Source organism: Anas platyrhynchos, chromosome 10 (assembly GCF_047663525.1).
Source record: "Anas platyrhynchos isolate ZD024472 breed Pekin duck chromosome 10, IASCAAS_PekinDuck_T2T, whole genome shotgun sequence".
In the NCBI taxonomy this organism is placed as follows: Eukaryota; Metazoa; Chordata; class Aves; order Anseriformes; family Anatidae; genus Anas; species Anas platyrhynchos.
The window spans coordinates 657265-675909 of NC_092596.1; the positions used below are offsets into that span (position 1 = coordinate 657265).

Consider the following 18645-nt stretch of genomic DNA (forward strand, 5'->3'; position numbering starts at 1 on the left):
TGCACCTCAGTCCTTTGTCTTTACTGTGGGAACACCAATGTTACCTGCCCCCAGGATTAGCAAGGATAACGCTATAAAACATAACAAGATTCTTTAAGGACATCAGGACATCTTAAACATATCTTCAAATTAATAACAAATAAATATCTTACGGTGTGCAGCTGGCTCTCTTTGGCACTGTAAAAGCTCCACTGGATAAAGAAATTTCCCAGCGGCTGAGAACTTGTGTACGTACAGAGGAGGGTTGCGTTGCCGCCCGTCGTGACATTCACTATCTTCTCAGGAACGGTCACCACAACGCTGCCGGCGTGACCTGTGGGCAGTAAGCATGGTGAGCAGAGACCTGCTGGGGCCAGCTCGGGGAGCAGGGCAGGAGAGCCTTGCTCCTGCTTTATCCAAACAACCTGAAGGAGATGTCTGTCCTTCTCCTTTCAGCAGTTTCCCTTGGGCTTGATGGGGAAGTTTTCATGATAACGAGCTGGGAGTGGGTAAAGCTAACAAGCACGTAAATCCCCAGAATAGCTGTCCCCTTAAAACCAAGAATATTCTGACAAAGCAGAGCTGAAAGCAGGCCTGTTCCCACCTGCAGAGGCTTGTCTTCTCACTGAGAGCCTGCGGCTCAACGGAACCTTTCTTCTGCACTCTCAGTGCTCTCCTGAACCTCACGCTCTCGCTCACAGCTGTCCTGAGGCCTCGCTTACACCTTTCTTGCCTTCTTTTCTGCAGTTACTCCTTTAGATGTCTGATCTTTATCCGTGGCTCACCATCTGCTACAGCGTTGTCTCTTCTTGTATTCTTACGTTCTGTTTCTGACTCAGTGGCACTGTTGGGTTCCCCCAGTTTGGAGCCTAGCAGCCCTTCTCCATTTTCCTTTTGCTAACTACTTTGCTTATGTTTAGGTTCCTTATGGCTTCCACGCAGAAGTTGTGTTTTTTTTCCAATGTATGAGTGACAGAGGTAAACATACAAAATATTCTTCTCTTAATGGAATATCTGTGCATCTTAGGCTAGGGTGCTGCTTTTTAGAATTTAAGCAGAACCTTCAGCAACATCAAAAGAATATTTTGCTCGAATTATCACTATCACCCACATGAGAGAAAACATAGTTTAAGAAAGAATTTATTTTGGCATTTTTAACCATGCAAATGTTGCAGATCCATCAGCTCCTACAGTAGGCAAGCCTATCTCAACCTAAAATCTTTGGAGTCTGACTTCCTTGTTTGATAGTTTGAATGTTAGAAATTCAGTGGAAGGAAGAAGGCAATAATCCACTTTCCATATCAGTGTTGGCTAGGATTAGAACTAGCGAGCTTTAACTGCAGCGAGATTTGCATTGTATGTGAGGACAGTCTCACAGGAATGGTTGCAGAATGACCTAAATTAGTGTGGATCCTGCCTTGGGGAAAGAGGGCATCCCAGTGCTATCTGTAGGTCCTGCTTGTCCTGTGAGTTCCCAATAGCTTAATCCTTACTGTAATCTAATATGAAAACCATGTAATGTTATTTTAGCTGTCTCAGTTCATTGTTCTCAGCTTTAACAATTAGAGTTGGCCAGAAGATTATAGTTTCTTGCCACAATAATACTTGCACGTATGTGCATTAATTTTCTCTTCTTCATTGGAATTAAGCTATGGTCCTTCAACACAATGGCAAACTACTGAAAACATAATTTTTCCAGTCATCTGCTCTGTGTGTTTCCTTCATCACTCTCTGTGTCTGGAGTCAGGAGTGCCACAGCTTGAATATTACAAGCTTTTCCACAAGAAGTTAGCTGAAATGACTCCATCTTCCATAAAGTCATATGTTTAGGATAAATACATTCAGCTGAAATACACTAGCATAGTTCTAGTAAACATATAAGGCCAAAACCTATAAAACTTTATTTGTCCAGCAAGGTTTTTAAAAGCCACTGCTAATTCTAAGATGGTGCTTTTGACGGGAAATGGAGTAAGCTGGAACCGCACAGCCTATTCCCACATCACGGAAGTTAGAGAGAGCTTTGCTTTGTGTTTAATTCACTGTTTATGGTTTCGAACTCATAATCCCATCTCATCCATACAGCCCTTTTGATTTCAGTGAAAAAAGCACATGAGTAAAAAGTGACCCCATAAAAAAGGCTAGTGTGAGCAGGACTATAACTTCTTGTTAAACCATTGCTCTGTCTTTTACTCAGCAATATAACTGTGTGAGCATTTCCTTGCTACAGAGAAAGTGACTGCAGTTAACTGGGAATCATCCACTTTCATTGCAGTCCCATGAAGTTTTTAATGCTAACAAATAAATACCAGTTTGCTGATATTTTGCTGGCCTCCCCAGAAACCTTCAGTCAGTGGTTCCCCTTGCTATGGCCACACTGCTAGCCTTAAGTCCACAACTGTGGAATTGGAGGACATTGTTTTGCAAAGTATTTGTACCAGCACTGAATTCCTTTTAATTTCTAAGACAAAAATCTGTGGAGTTTGTGTGCGTGAGAGAGGTGACATTGAAATACTAGGAGCAACTATTTAAATTATTTCTTTGGCATTCAAAATAGGTAATTCCATCTTGAAAAGAAAACGCGTAATCTAACTTTCATTTTCTTTAGTGGACACAGTTCATCTCCTCCTGGAGAATTAGACTTAAAATATTTACTACTGCATATATTAAAAGTAAAGCTTAGCACAATAAATTGTCTTTGAAATATGAATAATATATTATCTTTAATATACCATATATTTCCTAGATTCCAACAAGTATTATATCCTCACTTAACTTCATGGAAACCCGAATGATTATATGCATGCTTAAAGTTAAGCATACCCCCCAAAAAATGGTGGGGATGAGCCCAAGGCATCATTTCCCAGGAATATCTTGAAGAGATAAAAAAGCCAAATGTGATGAAACCAGCCTTGAAGGTTAGGTTTTCTCACATTCAGCTTTTGGCTCCTCTTGAAACAGTCTAGCGCTCTACATGTGAACTCGTTGCCTCCTCCTATCTGTAAAGCAAAGCATTGATTTACCAAAGCTAAAATTCTGTTCTTGAGCAAAAAATTATTACCAGTCAGAGGGCAGCTTGCTGATTTCCACAAAATAGCGTGGCATTGTAGCCACAATATTCATTCCATCTAGAAATAAATCCAGAGTGTTTTCCTAGTTTGCCAGTCAGGTTGACCTGCTCTCTTATTTCAACAAGTTCTTCTACTTCAGTGTCATTTCAATCAGTTTGTTATTCTTACCTGCAAGGGTGGCTAGGATTGGAAGTAACTTCAGCATCGTTGCAAACATCTTGATGTTTGGAGAGAAAAGAGACCAGATGCAGGGTCTGACTTCAACTAAAACTCAACCGTGGCTTTTTTTTTTTTTTTTCAAGTGGGTTTTTGTTTTCCTTATCAGCTATGTATCAACACGTCAATAAGCTTTTTATTCTCCTTTATCACATGTATGCCTTTCTCCGACTAGTGGCGTGATTGTTCAGTTGAAACCATTTTGTGGGGTGTGAGCAACTGAGTGTTTTGTTAATATTAAACTTTTGAGTCAGAGAAGCCCCAGTTCTCCCACCTTTACCAAGGCCCAGCAGTATTTGCCCTCATAAGTACTCCCGCTGAGCACAACCAAAGTATCTGTGGATCTATTAACAGTCAATACGATTACCAGTGTTGGAGTCAGGCCTAGTATGAATAAGGAATAATCTTTATTTCCTGTTAATTCAATCATTTTTTTTTAATGTGTATCTGGAGATAATACTTGGCTAGTACAGTTCTGTTCTAAAATTTATTTCTCACACCATTTTATACAGAATGGTTATGTTGGACTCATGATTGCCTTGAAATTTCTGTACTGAACTCATCAGGAAGATAACACACCAAAATAAAGATAAAATAAAAGAGTTTATCCTCTAAACTGATAATAAAACTAGTTTCATCCAGTCTGAATGCATGAAGTTGGATGCTACTAACACAAAATGTCAAGGTGAATATATTGATTTTTATTTAAATCTTAATACCTGATGTATTTAGCTAAAAACAGTGGATGAAGGTTAGGACTAATTGCAGTAACTTACAGTAGATTAGGTTGTCCTTGGTGAATTTAAAACACCTTCTCTAATTCTCTGAGGCTCGTGAGGAACACGAGGTGCTCAGCTTCTTGAGGAAGGCAGCTTTGCTGTCTTTATTCCATGGCATTCGCCTGACGCTAGTGCAAAGCCCCGGGCTGAGATGGCAGTAGCTGGCTGTGCACCTGCAGCCATGCGGCAGTAGCTGAAGACATAACAGAGGGCAGCATTGCCTTTTAGATGTGTGCCCGCAGCTCTGCCCAAGACAATGAAAACAAGCAGTGACTTTTTTTCTGTGCTTGGTGAAAACACAGGTCTAGTTCATGCCTGATAATCCAACCTCCGTAGTGATGGGCCACCCCACCCTTTCCACCGCCAGGGCCTTGGTGCAGCTGGGGAAGCCCTTTTGGGAAGTGGGGCTCAGCCTCTGGCCGTGTGTAGTGGGACAGCTGGGAATTTCCAGGCTCACCCTCGTCTCTGATGGCTTGTGACGATTCTTCACAGTAGAAGCAATGAGTTGCTTGTTGGGTCAATTATAGTCAGGATCAGGCTTATATAATTAAGTGAATTTTATCCTGCCTGCTATTGCTGTGGAGATTCCTGAATAATCTCTGGGTGGATGTCAGTGTTTGATTGTACTTTTATATGAACCATCTCAAAAACAATTTGTAAAAGAGGTCTTTTCCTTAGTTCTGACTTTCAGTGCTTCACGCAGTGTTCCCACGGGATGGGCAGTGTTTGCCTTTTTGTGACAAAGAGGACAAGACTTGGAACAGCCGTATGTCTCACCGTGGATGCACAGGAGACCTCGAGTCCAAAGAGAAATATCACAGAATCAAAGAATGTCTCGGGTGGGAAGGGACCTTAAAGATGGTTCCATGGGGAACCTTACCTGGTTCCATGCTCCCGCCATGGGCAGGGAAGCCACAGGGATGTACACACAAACTGACTAGGCAAAGCACTGATCCACTTGTGGAGTGGGTATGCCAGAGGTGGAGCAAAGACTCTTATCTCCTGATAAAATGGAAGGGGCCAGTACCAGGAACTGTATGTTAACAGGCTTTGTGACTCAGGTCTGTGTACACTGAAACATACTCAGAAATGTTGCCTTCCAAGGAACTCCCTTGTGCTCACTCTATAAATAGAAGTGTCAGTCATCACAAAAATGAAGCCCGGAGGCACGCCCGGAGCAAAGCAGCAGGCCTTTCTGCACTGCCTTGCCTAGACAAGCACTTGGATGACACTTGGGTTGCTTCTGTTGGCCCAAACCCCAATTTTAATCTTGCTGTAGAATTCCACATTTAGCTTGACTAAAAGCACTTCGAGTGCTTTGTGTTTCTGAAATAGTCTAAGTAGGCTATTGTTCAAAGGCACCAAACCCAGCATAACGTGATTCAGAGCTCTCTAGTTCCGCATCACACCTGATTGCTGGGGATGCAGAGAGGAATGTAATTAAAAATTCAAACAAATGCAGTAAAGGAGCTGCCTTAACCCTCTAAATCCACCATCAGATTGACTTCAATTACACTTTACAGTTTATTTACTTATTGTGCAACCGTATTTGTTGTCTTAAAATATTTATAAGCTTTCGTGGGAGTATTTGGAGCCTAAAAGTAAATTTCTGTACTCACTGTTAGTTTCAAGCTCTCAGATAGTGGAGGTCTGTAAAGATACCAATAAGATAAACTTTTCTGAGGAGAGCACCATGGTTTATTCCCTCAAAATAACCTGGTCAGAAATACGCATAACCATCTGTATCAATTTCCAAGGACTTTTTCTTATTTGATTAGTACTTAGGAACCCGTGTCAGGGGCCGTGCTCACAGAAAGGGGGTGCCAAATCCGGTGCAGAGGGTTGCTCTGGATCAGCTGTCCGCGTGTAGCCCCCCTGGGGCTGGCAGTGTCCTGGGATGTTATTCTAATATTCCCACAACTCTAGACTATTGCAGTTGGTGTAGCATAAACATTTAGAATTTTTCCAAAATGTGGCAGGCAGTTAATTCAGTGGGATTTTGCTAAAGGCATGCAAAATGCTAGACCTTTGCTGTCTGATCTGGCCTGTTTGACAGCCACAGAAGAAGTAGGAAGTTTTCTTAGCCTGTATCAGCTGTGGGAAGCTGATGCTGCCGCCGCTGAAGGCATTTATTTGTGTGCAGTGCATTCACAGAATCATAGAACAGCTCAGCTTGGAAGCAACCTTAAGATCATCTGGTTCCAGCCCCCTGCTACAGGCAGGGACACCACCCAGCAGATCAGGTTGCCCAGGGCCTCATCCAACCTGGCCTTGAGCACCTCCAGGGCTGGGGCATCCACAGCTTCTCTGGGCAGCCTGTTCAGTGCCTCACCACTCTCTGAGTGAAGAATTTCCTCCAAACGTCTCATCTAAATCTCCCCTCTTTTAGTTTAAAACCATTCCCCCTTGTCATTATCTGCCTGAGCAAAAAGTTGTTCCCCATCTTCTTTATAAGCCCCCTTTAAGTATTGAAAAGCCACAATGAGGTCACCCTGAATTGTTCTATTGCAACAGAGCCACAACACCTGCCTCCACACAAGTGTTTATTTACTCCGCAGAGTCTCATGTGAAATTGGTGAAGAGTTAAGCACCTGGATACAGCTGTAGATCTGGCTTAGGCCTTTGGGGTTGATGGTAGCTCTCTTTCTGTCTTTCCTGCCTCCTACTCTGAGAAAAGCCTACAAAAAAGCAAAACAGCTGTAGCTGCTGGTGCTTGTGCTGGTCTGGGCGTGCTGGAGAGAGGTTTGTTGCAGAAGCAGAGGGGTTCACAGCAGTCGTGGTGGTAGCATAAATGTTCAGTTTGCCCCCCTTGTTTGGCTGGTGAGCTGCGCGCCACAAGTGCTTCGGCTGCCTCAGGCTGAAGAATGACTTTCTAACAAAAATTACCACCATCAGAGAAACCCTTTCTGTGTCAGAACCAAAGCAAGCTCTCTGCTGCTTGGTAAATCACACTAAAGTGGTTCTGTCTCTGTGGAATTGCTGTTCCCTTGAATTTGCATTGGCTGCATAACCTTTTCAATGCCTATGATTAACTTTAGTTGTATGCCTTTTTTTTCCCCTCTCTTCTTTTTCATGTTGTTTTGAAACTGAAGCTAATAAAGCAGAACAAAATAGAAAATTCACAGTGAAAATCTGGGGGTTAAACTGTCTCCCTGATCAGAGGGAAAGGTCTTATTTCTAATCATCAATTGCATTTTCTTAAGCAAACAATTTTTGAAACTGTAAAGTGGGATCATTCCTTGAGTGGCAGTATTTGTCGTACACCTGTCTGAAGTGAAAAGTGCTTTCAGATTAACAGTGTGAATAACTGAACTGTTTGTATGGTGCCTACATCTCTTAACAGGTATGGCAATGTAATTTTAAGGCTAAGCTAAAACCTGAGATAAAATTCATGCAATTGTCTTGAACTTGATGGTTTCCACCTGCTTCTGTCGTCTCTGAAATGGAGGTTTTGGGTAGATATATGTTCAAATGATGTTAGAGTTTGGTGCTTTCTAAACAGACCCGTTCATGTTGTCAAATAGAAGGCAATCTCACTTGTTATTTAAAAAATAACTTTTAATTCTCAGTGTTTCAAGGAAACACTTGGACACAGATATGTTGGTGCACTTATTTACACGGCTGCAGCACTCTGCAGCATGTTTAATGTGTATCTCTGCATTCCCTGAAAACCTAGCATAGGACCACAGTACTGGGAAAAGGTTGCTGGTTTAATTAGCTTTAATTCTGGCTGAGAATGATATGATGCTTCCCATCCTGCTTTGGTAGTAATCCCATTATAGCTGTTTAATTATTTGAGTTACACTGAGTATGGCAGAGTCTAATGGCGTTATGTGACAAAGTTGTCTAGCAGAGGATCGGCCATCCTGAGTAACAAGACAGTGCAGAAGACCAGTGGAAAGAAACCTACACACGTTTTTGTCATGTTTTTGATTTGCCTGGGGCAGACAACCAAAGTTATTCATCAGCTGATCAGGGCTCAGATCCTGCAGCCCAGCAGCTTTATGGCACACCACACTAGCAGTTTGAATTCTTCGGGAGCACTTCTTATCCTTAGGTGCTCAGGTAGGCAGTGAGATTGCAAACTGGAGGGAAGCAATGGAAAACGAAACTGCCAGCAGCCTGTGTGCTATGGGAGCAGCTGGGAAAGCTGCAGGGTGTAACCTTTCAGTAACAACTCTTGTCCGGTGGCACACAGCGATGTGATTGGGATGAACTAATAAAAGTAGTGGGGCAGCCTGGCCTGGCTTGCTTCCACCCCTGTCCCACCCTCCCTCGCGGCAGCAGGATCCGGCAGCCAGGCAAACGTGCTGCTGGTGGAGAAAGCACTGACCTTGGCCTGTAGCTGGGGCACGCTGTACACCACCACTGGCTTTGTGGTCCAACCCCTACAGCTGCACCCCATGCTGTCTCCTGGCTCCCATGTGGCAGCTGCCTTCCTCTGAGCTGATGGGCACCAGTCCCGTGGGCAGCCTCCGTGCCCTGCAACTTCCCAGCCTCCATTTGGAAGCTGCCCCGTTGTTCCCCGGCTCTCACAAGCAAAAAAAAAACCAAAAGCCTCATGTTTTCACCAGCCTCCCCAAAGAATCATATTGCTTTTCAGGTTTATCAGAAGTGCAGTGAGACTCTTCTTGCTCTTTTCTGTCCCAACCACTGAATATTGCTTCTGTGCCAAGAATGATGTAAAACTCCTATTGGGTGGCCTCTTTAATGTTCGATGAGTAAAGTGAAATGTTCTTGGAGCCTGTATGAAACACTGAAAAGCTTCCAATTTGCTAAGCAGACAGCTCACAGAAAGAAATAATGGCTTAAAACGTGGTTCGTGGGCTTATATCCTCTGCACTACTGATGTGACTAGCATTGAACAAGCGTTAGTTCTTCATTGTGCCCTGAAATGCAGGTTAATGCCCTAGATCCAGCGGGGACTGTTTCCTTAGCACCCATAATGATCACTGGCTTTGCATCTCTAGAAAAAGCTCCTTTGCAGTTTGCTGTGACTCTGGGAGTCGGGTCACGCCCCAGTGGACAGCTGACCTGTAGCTGATGGATTGGAGCGGTTGTATGTTGCTGACTGTAATTACATGTAATTAAAGTGGCTTCCTGGGACAGCAAGACCTTGACCTTGCAAGCAATCACTTGCAGCCTTGATTTTAGTCCTGTGGCGTCAGTGAGACTGCTGTGGCATTGAAGTGAGCCGTGGGGATGGGGGCTGGAGGGGGCTATCTATCTAACCGGTGCGTTCCATCATGGGGATGGCAGTGACCTAAGATGCAGCAGGACTGTCAAATTTCTCATGAGCCATGTAATAATTAATGCTTTTCCCTAAATCCCTAGCTCCAGGCATGCTGGTAGTGAATAATGTTGTGAAAGTTCAGTTTGTATTCTCTGCTTCCTTAAAGTTAAGGATGTTTCTGTCATTTCGGTTGCATTAAAAAAAAAAAATCTTGAAATAATTCCAAATACATCCCAAAAGAGCATGAAACAGAAAACAAATCAACTAGGTACATTTATTTTTAATATTTTTATTATTTTTATAGTTCTGTTCATAGTTTTTGACTATTGGGAGTGGCCCTGTGTAAGCACAGAGCTACCACGAACGTGTTGTCATATGGATTTAAGAAGGATTAGAAAAGATTAGCAACTTCTTGCAATTTGGATTTTGAAGGCAAACAGGACAATGCCTATTCCCAATTTTTTCTACTTCAACATTGCATTAACAACAATAATAGTAGAATAGTTGATAACTACTTGATAATTTGTAGAAAGAAATTTATGTGAATAACATAATCTCTCTTGTAGTTCCTATACTGTTCATAGGCTATGCTCATTTTTGGAGGTGTTTCCTTTTTTAAAACATGATCTGAACAAAGGGATAAGGGTGGCAGTCTGTGAGTTCATCGCAAGGATGGACTCTTGACACCTACACCAGACTTGCTTAATTTTGATTGCACGCAACTCCACATGCCTTAAATATCCTATCCCTCTCTGTAGCAGCTTGATTTGCATTTGCAGAGAACGAGCAGCAAATATTTCCCGTTTCCTTAGAAAATGCTATTTTTGTGTTCTCATTCCTGTAAGTAAACTCATTTTGTGCACTAGTCCCTGAAGGCAAATACAGCAAAAGCATTGTTTCCTCTATGTAAATAAATGCATAATACATTTAGGCATTTTTAATATCTTAATTGTATAAATTTCAGGCACAGTTCTGTTTTATGCCATCAATGTTAAGCATACAGCCTATTTTGACACCTTCTCTTGTGATGCAGAAGCTTTGTGTAACTGGTAGGTTAAAAAACCTCATTGCACTCATCTGAGACTCTGAGACTGGAGAACACGCAGGTGAACACCAGCCTGGCTTGGTTTGGTGGAGGGAGCACAGGAGGAAGGGAGGAATGCTGCCCTGTAGCAAGGGGACAGGAAGAAAATGCTCCTGATTTCTAGTGATGAGAAATTCTAATAAATGTTTTTCCTTTTTTTTTTTTTTTTTTTTTTTTTTTTTTTTTTTTAAGATTTATTCTTTAGAATTTTCTGCTCTGACTGCTTGTAAAGACACTAACCAAAATGCAGTTGGTCCTTGAAAATTCTGGCTACAAGCAGTTGTAAAATCCATTTGTTTTTGAAAAAAAAAATCATAGAACAGGGGTTCTCACGCTGATGTTTGGCAGTTCAGTGGGACTCCACACAAAATAGACATTTACTGAGAGCACTTAAGATCTACTGGGCAAATGTGGACTTCTAGTTCAAATTGAGTATGTTACTAAGGGTCGGGTGTAAGGCCCAGTTCAATCCATATAAATTGGCCTAAGGGAGAGACTGGGTGATGCACAGATGTAGCTGAGATTTTGAAGTGTCGGCAGTATATTTATCCTGAAACAAGTTATGCTGTGTATGCCTGTTAGAGGGTGCAAAAAGAGGAAATGGCAAAGCTGAGCAGGCGTGCCAAGGAGTTTGGTGCAACTTAAATGTGTGTGCCAAGCCTTGTGCTGGAGCAGAGCACAATTTCATATTGCTTAGCAACACTGCTGCGTACGTTTCCCATTTCCTTCCATGTTGAAAGCCAGTGAGCAGCAAATGTGCGTTTCTGGTGGCTTCCTGCTGATGTAAAGGGAGTGGCAGTGCATCCAGGGGCAGGGATGGGACGGCACGTGGAAGGGGCGTCAGGCAGCATCACTTCACCACCCACAGCACTTTTCTGTCTGAAAATGGAAAGCCTTTACTAATTGTCTCTCTTTGAGAAGCTACCTTCTCCTCCTTGTTGTCTTCTGCTATAGGGGAGGTTACTGCTTGTGTTGGAAGGCAGGGAACAGATTTCTCAAGATGCTTTTGGCACAGGCACCCTATGCCTAGCTTGAAAATACAGCTCTTCAGTTCAGCACTGGAGCAACGGTGGTGTTAAGCAGAGCCACACGGTGTTTCCTTCTCTGTGGTGAGTTCATTCTGCTGTATGCTGCCCTCAACCTAAACACGTATGGCCACAAATATGTGTATTGCTTCCAGAGCAGTGTGTGTCTGTACAGAATCAATGCTATTTTATTGTGTGCACATCTATACTCTCACCTGTTTCCTGTGCTACCACTGATCAATACTGGTCTTGACATGTGGTTGGAGGTCTCAGGCTTCAAGATCTGTTTTCCAGAAGTATTTTCCTTCTGCCTGCCAGGCTTTGCATGGTTACTTTGCATGGCTTTTTAGCTGTTGGAATGAAATAAGCCTTAAAACCCACCTGAAGTCTCAAAGGAGTCACTGATCTGGGGTTAGAGCTCATCTCATTTAGGAGCAGAACTCACCTCATTTAGGAGCAGGCTGTGTTGTCTCAGCTCCTTACGCAATTGGTGAAGGAATATGAGGCACCTCAGGAAGGAGGTGTGTGCTCCTCCTCACATTCTGGAGGATGGGGCGGTTCATCCCTGCAGGTGCCTGTGTTCCTCTGTGTCCTACAGAGAATCCTCACCTGCAGGACCCAACTCCCCCCTCCAGGTGCAAATCAGGGCCTTGCCCAGTGGCTGGGTGCAGACTTGAGCCCCTCCTGTGGCTCCCACTCCGTCACTGTGGCCCTATGACAATTATTGGCTTTGTGATTAGCAGGCGATTAGTAACTTCTTTCCCATGACTTGGGCCACGTAATTTGTAAACCTCTCAGAAAGTTCCCTGAAGCATGAGCCAATTTCTCTTTTAAAACTGTTATTAAGTGAAAAAAAAAACAACCAACGAGCCTTACAATACTAACAGTGCTCAGCCAGATAGCATCAAAAATCATTCACAGTTCTCACTGCCAACCAATACAGATTTGCACATTACTGTGCAAAGGACACAGAGGCTCAGTTTTTGTTTAAAACAACTTGTTTTTTCATCAGTAAAAATTGAGGTCCCCAGTGCCAAGTAAAATAAAGCCAGGTTCTTAGCTGGTTTAAACTAGATGGGCTCCTTGGAGCTTCAGTGGACCTGCAGTGCATTATTCTTGCTGAGTTTTAGCTGCTACCTGACTTTCCTTTTCTACCCAAGACATACAACAGGCTTGCAAGGCATCAGTCCGAGGAGACACATAGCTCTTCTGTACCTGTTCAGCCCTACATGCACAGTTCCTGTAAATACAGGTAGGATCCTGCTTATACACTGTTACTGTCTTTTTTTTCTTTTTTGCTTTGGAATCCAAAGTTACATTTATGGCTTGCTGGTGAAGTGCCTGCAGTAATGGATGAGAAATTTTTGTCTCTTTCATTATTCCAGCACACTGTAAGCTAACATTTTAACACTCAGTAAACCAAACTGAGCACCAGTTTGTTCTCAATCCAATGTTTTTGTGACAAGACAGTGGGAAGAAAACAGCATCTACAAGCACCACGTTCTTCCCTTGGTGCTCCCAGCAATTTTAGCACCCCAGCTAGATAGCTGGGGAGGAAAATTACAGAGACCAACAGTATAGCAAAAATCTGAATGAAAAGCCCCAATGAAATGGTTGCTAGTGATTTCTGCTATGCTTCCACATTGAAGTTCCTCCAACACTGAGCCAAACATGAAGAAATGCTGAGAGCATTAATCACACTGCTCTGTACTTTTCAGCTATCTTTTGGCAGCCTTTGAAAGTCACAGCTAAAAATACTGAAAACACTCTAGGTTCAGTGGGAATCGAGTTAAGAAAAAGAATAGCATAGAAAGAAGATGACTGAGAAAGAAGAGTTGTGTCATGACTGTACTTACTGAGGCCTCAGTGTAGGTGGGAAAGCAAAAGGACTGCTCATCCATGTTAAAGGCACACCGAACCAAAAAGCAGCCAACCACTGTACTCTAGAACATTGTTTTGGGGAACATTTTTCTGTTACTGTAACATAGATGAACAAACCTTTGTCGCTTCAACCATGGCACAAGAAGAGGAAGCACCCCAGAGACAAATCTCTGGCAGAGGAGTAATGCCTAAAGGTCACTGCAGAAATACTGGTGTCTTGGAGCAAGCACAAAGCTTTTTTTTTTTCTTTTTTCTTTTTTTTTTTTTTTAAAAAAAAAAAAAACAACTTAGTGAAGGCTCAGGCAACTGTAAGTTCCCACTTCTCCCTGCTTGCCCATCTGGACTGGGTGCTCCTGGCAGTCCTTGGCAGAGGCACTGATCCAGCCCCAGGATACCCAGTCTCCTTTCCTGGGCATGGAGGTTGATGCACGTGGGCAGTATCATCATTCATACCAATCACCAGGGATGTACGTTGCTATCAAGGACCTGCCAGACGATTGCAACAAACTGTTCAGTGTTTTACGTGGCTGCTGCGAGCTGTTCACACAAAGACTTTAAAAGAATGAAAGTTGTGAAAAACATAAGCGTAGCTGGCTACAGCAATAAAATGGATTTTTTTCCCTGATTTTACAAGCCATTGTAGAGTCGTTCCCACTGTGTTTACTCACTTAAAAGTGCCATTTTTCACTGTCACTGATCAGGGCTGGCCAGAAAATGAACCTTTACTAAACTATCCTTCTTTTGCTTAATGTATGAGCACTGACTCTCCAGCACCCAGAAATTCACCTCTCAGTGATGCCTGGAGGCTCTGTAAGCCTGACTCTTGCGGAGTTTGTGGCATGCTCTAGGGCTGTTATTCTGTGCCTGTGTTAGACATCAGCTGTAGCAGCCTGGATATAAGGTACCTGGCTAAAAACATGAAAGCACAGGCTGCAAATCCAAGCTATGTTGTACCGAGCCATCCTGTCACAATTCTTTCTGCAGCTGCAGGATCCATCTTACACTGCTTTATCTGATGCCAAACCCTCCCAAACGGGCTCCGAGCATCCCAGCCAACTCCCGGTGTGAGCACAGTGCTCTCAGCGACCTCGCCTGCCTCAGTGCTGCTGCCGCTCGCTGCGGCCGGGACGTGAGAAACCACGCAAGTTCTGCAGGGCTCCAGGGAGAGAGCAGCAGGGCTGGGGCCACCACAGAAAGGAGCTCACGTGGGAAAAGCCCTGGCAGCCCCAGGTGGGAAGAGCAGTGAGAAGATGCCGGCTGAGGTACTGCTCCCCTCGCTGCCCTCCCCACTCCCTCCCTCCGTCCCCAACCCACCTCTTTGCCTTGGCTCTGCCGGCTGCCGAGCGTCATGGTAGTGGTGCCCAGGGGCCTTCCCGTAGCTCTCTGGGCCCCGTGGCCACCTGGGGCTCCTGTCTCGGCCCCCATGCGTGGAGGGGAATTGTGACCTGTGTTAGGAATGAGTCCGAGAGGCAGCTGCTGGCCCTCAGAGAGGAGAACGCGGGCTAAAGGCGCAGCTGCCTGCTGGAGGAGACCTGAGACAGTGTTTGGAAAAAGAGGGCAGCCCTACAAAATAAAGGACGTGTCTGGTGCCTGGACAGCCCTACAAAATAAGGGGTGTCCCTGGTTCCTGCTGCACAAACAGTGGCTCCCACGGGACGCTGCCTTGTGCACTCTGCTGCTGCCTTCCTGCTTTGTATTGCGAGTTACTGCTGAAAGCCCAGGGCATGAGGTATCGCTGCCCCGTCACTTCTCCTGCTCTTTTGTCTATATTTCCATAGCTCCCCCCTCCACCCTGCTTCTGTTTACTTCCTTCTTCAGGCTGCATTGTTGTACGTAGTTGGCACAGCTACAGGAGCAGCGTTCGTGTACTGCTGCTCCCTTTGCAGCCGGTTCTTTGTTCCCCGGTGTGATCGATGCAGTTACACAATCTCTGGTACCCTGTGGCTGCCTCTCCTCCATCTGTTACGTCTTGCGTAGCTTTCTTTGTGTGTGCTTCTTAAATGAAATAGCTGGCAGCAGAGCTTGTCCTGCCCAGGTACGTTACGGACCGCTCTGTGCCTCTGTCCTGGGGCAGACCACACACTGTGGGCAGAGCAGTGGAGACCTGGTGTCACACTGCTGTGGGGCTTCTCTGGGGATGCCAGCACCTGAGGATCAGCTGGTTTAGAGGGCTGACCTTATGCCGTTCCCCTTCTTCCTGCTGTCCTTCTCCCCATCCCACCTTTGGTAGAATATCTGAGAAGCTCTGCGTAGAGAACTAGGTCTCTGCTCTCCCGCAGGGTTCTGTAATTGAAGTGCAAACTTGTTGTTCCTCCTGAACCCATAGATCATGTCCCTTCAACAAGCCTACATCACCGGGAAGGAGGCAGTCCTTGCCACAGGATGGCACAACAAGGGTGAAGTGTCCGCTGTGTGGCAGGCTCACTTTGCATCCAAATCAATCTTGTTATCTGTGCTTCAGAGACGGGAGATCAGTGATACCCCCTGCTCAAAGGGAGCATGAGGCTGTGCTGGGGCTGCCAGCAGGCAGCAGCCCACACTGGGAAGCGAGCATCTGGCACTGGCCCTTGGATCAGGATGAAGTTACCTTTCTGTGAGGCAGCCCCAGCTTCACCTCGGAGGGCAGAGAGCAGCCAGCTCAGGGAGTTTTCCCTTTCAGGGGATATTTTCTGCTCGTGCCGTGGCTGCTGGACCAGGGGCAGCTATCCTCAGAGGGACAGCTGTCACTGCTCAGATGGAAGCTCCTAATACTTACTCAGCTGGAGCACCCAGAAATCAACCAGTGTCGTTCAATGCTGCAGGTGATTGCGTTATTCTTATCCAGAAAGTCTGGCCTCCCCACCTCCTTGCAAGATTTGTGGGTGTTCGTGGAGCTGCACAGATGGCAGAAACACCTTGTCTGCGCAAGAAAGTGGTGCCAGATCATCATCTGAAACTGATTTTATTTTTGGTCGATTTAATTAAATTGGTACAATCTGTTTGGATTTCTCACTTGAGTTTACCTAAACTTTCTCTTGAGCTAAACTAAATGGCGGTTCCTGTCCACGTGCAGGTTTGTGCTACTTTAAACACACCTGTCTAGAATCACACCTGCAGTTAGTTAGCTCGCTGAAACTTCTTCCTGTCCTCCTCATGTCTGTGGATGTTGCACATCACCCTTCACTGGGGACATTTAAATACGAGATCTCTCACATAACTGAGTGCTGTAGGGAACAGACAGTGGGATCTGGTGGTTTTTTTCTTGTTGTAGATAACAAGTGCTGCCCAAAATACCTTCTGTCCCACGCAAGTCATCCGGCTCATGGAGCACATAAATGGCTCTGCTAAATGAGTTCACGCTTGGGAAGCTGCATTATTCCTGGGAGAAAAGTGGCCAGTTTATTAAAAACTATTCCCATGTGTGAATTTGTTTGCTCATGGAGAAAGATCTGTGACAGAAGGTGAAGCCACTGCTTTGGTAACAGGATTACTGTTTTACAGCCACCTTCATTCCATTTTTGAGTTATTTCAGAATCACCCACTCGTGGCTGGAGCCTTAAAAGTCATCCTGGACACAGAAGGGAGGATGCTGCATTATCCAAAGTTTCCTCAGCAGACAGCACCGGTTTCCCGTGGGTTTTAGCACTGTGCTCTGTCTCATGTCATCGAGCTCAGCATGCAAAGAAATACAAAGGAATTGGACCCCCCATGTTTTTGACTTCTGAGCTCATACCATGTTAAAAAAAAAATATATATATATATACATTTTCTTGTTTGTTTTACAGCAGAAATAGCCTCAGATTCTGCCCTCAGCGCCAAGGCCCACTAGCTGGAGGAGCAGGGAGGGATAAATCACCAAGCCACCCCAGTGGAAATGCGTGCGGGGCTGGGGGCTCTGCTGTGCGTGGCTGAACTGAGCCGTGGGCCCTAACCTGCTCCAGAGCACCAGGCGAGAGGCACACACTGGGTTGGTGTTACTGGGGCAGAACAGGCAGGGTCAGGAAAGCAATTTGTGGTAGGTCACCACTGGAAGCAAACACAGGGAAATCGTTCTTGGAAGAAAGCAAAGTTGAGGTCAGCAAATATTTTTCAGGGTCAAAAAATAGCAGCCAGCAGTTGTCGTGAGTGGCTGCTTTTTTCCTTCATCTTCAGGCCGGGAAGTTTCTTTGTTTGAATTTGGCCAAAACTTATTTTCTGTCTTTTCTACCAAGTGAAAATAGGTTCTGAAGAGGAGTGAGTAAAAGAGTGATGGGTTGGTTAGTCTGGATAAGAAACCTTCACCTGCAGTGGTCCAGCTTTAAGCTGCTGCTAATTTCCTACTTGCAGCTACCAGGTATTTATTTGTTGTTGCACTTTCAAGTATGTTTCACAAATTAACAGCTAAGAAGATGCTCTTAGGAGTAACTTTAGAGGTGTGTGGCATCTATAGAGAATGTTAGCAGGAAAGCTGAGCTCTTTCAACATGCCTTTTCTCCCTTGGCTGAGGGGGAAGCCAGGACAGCAGGGTATTTCTCTGATGGAAAAGTCAGCACAGCAGCAATGCTGGACAAAAGGTGTGTGAGGAGCTCAACACTAGCTCACAGCAAAGGTGTGGGGATGACGGGTTGTTGCAAACCAAAAAATCTTTTAAATCTCTGTTATTTTGCCTTTCTTGCCTTACTCTTTCTGCCTGGAAGTGCAGTCTTAGTGCAAGCCTCTGCTCCCCACCCCACAGCCAAGCACATTTAGGGGCAGCACGGGAGCGCTCCCCTCTGCCCTGCACAGAAAGCCCCGTGTGGGGCTGGATGGAGGCAGAGCAGGGCTGGTCACAGCAAGGCCTCCGAAACGCTGCCATCCTCTTCTGCGGCTGAGACCTGGCTGTTCTTGTTCAGTGGGGTGTTGGAGGTTTGCTCGGAGTCCTGGGGCTGTGCTTGTTTATTTGTGTTCTGGCAGCACGCGGAATTACAGTGAACTACATCCTGCAAGATCTGCAAATAGTTCCCACCTATGAAATAAACACAAGCCTCAAATATTTAAACTAAAGCATCAGACTGCCAGTTTATTACCACTGAAGGGCTTTGTTGACCTTACAGAGGCTGAGTCACGCCTTTCCTCTGATGGGGCTTTTTTTTTTTTTTTTTTTTTGGTGACCCCAGCTCTGTGAAATAATGGCAAAAGACTGAAAAGCACAGACTTTGTTTACCCTAGGTAGGATGTTTCATTTAATTAAGAATGGATAAAAGGAAGTAAATTGCTTGTAATGCAAATTTCACTGTGTAATCCCTTGCTGGAGGGAGATGGGTAGAGCCCAGTGTAGGTAATTATTCAGGTGACAGTTACATCAGGCTGGGTAGAAATGCATAAAGGACAAAAATCCTCAAGCATCATTCTTTACAAAAGAACACTGAAGCCTTAACAAATC

General features: G+C 44.8%; 2 protein-coding genes across 7 annotated transcripts in view; one reads left to right on the forward strand and one right to left on the reverse strand.

Annotated features, from left to right (window-relative positions):
- Positions 1-14967, reverse strand: part of VSIG1 (V-set and immunoglobulin domain containing 1) — a 36573-nt gene extending 21606 nt beyond the window's left edge. The window contains exons 1-2 of one of the 2 annotated variants that reach the window (XM_038184306.2): positions 3216-3813; positions 153-313 (exon numbers count right to left, since the gene is read on the reverse strand). In XM_038184306.2, coding sequence (XP_038040234.1) covers positions 153-313; positions 3216-3264 — 210 coding nt within the window. In that variant the 5' untranslated portion in view covers positions 3265-3813. Of the gene's footprint in view, positions 1-152; positions 314-3215; positions 3814-14579 lie in introns of those variants that run through there. The other variant, XM_072042922.1, reaches the window with a different exon arrangement.
- LOC101800056 (synaptotagmin-like protein 2) overlaps positions 1-18645 on the forward strand; it is a 68006-nt gene that overhangs the window by 19106 nt on the left and 30255 nt on the right. The window contains exons 3-5 of one of the 5 annotated variants that reach the window (XM_027465541.3): positions 11314-11468; positions 12545-12636; positions 14250-14527. The exons of 1 other annotated variant lie outside the window; for it this stretch is intronic. The gene's annotated coding sequence lies outside the window, so the exon portion shown is untranslated. Of the gene's footprint in view, positions 1-11301; positions 11469-12451; positions 12637-13667; positions 14528-18645 lie in introns of those variants that run through there. 3 more of the 5 variants (XM_072042913.1, XM_038184293.2, XM_038184294.2) reach the window with 3 other exon arrangements.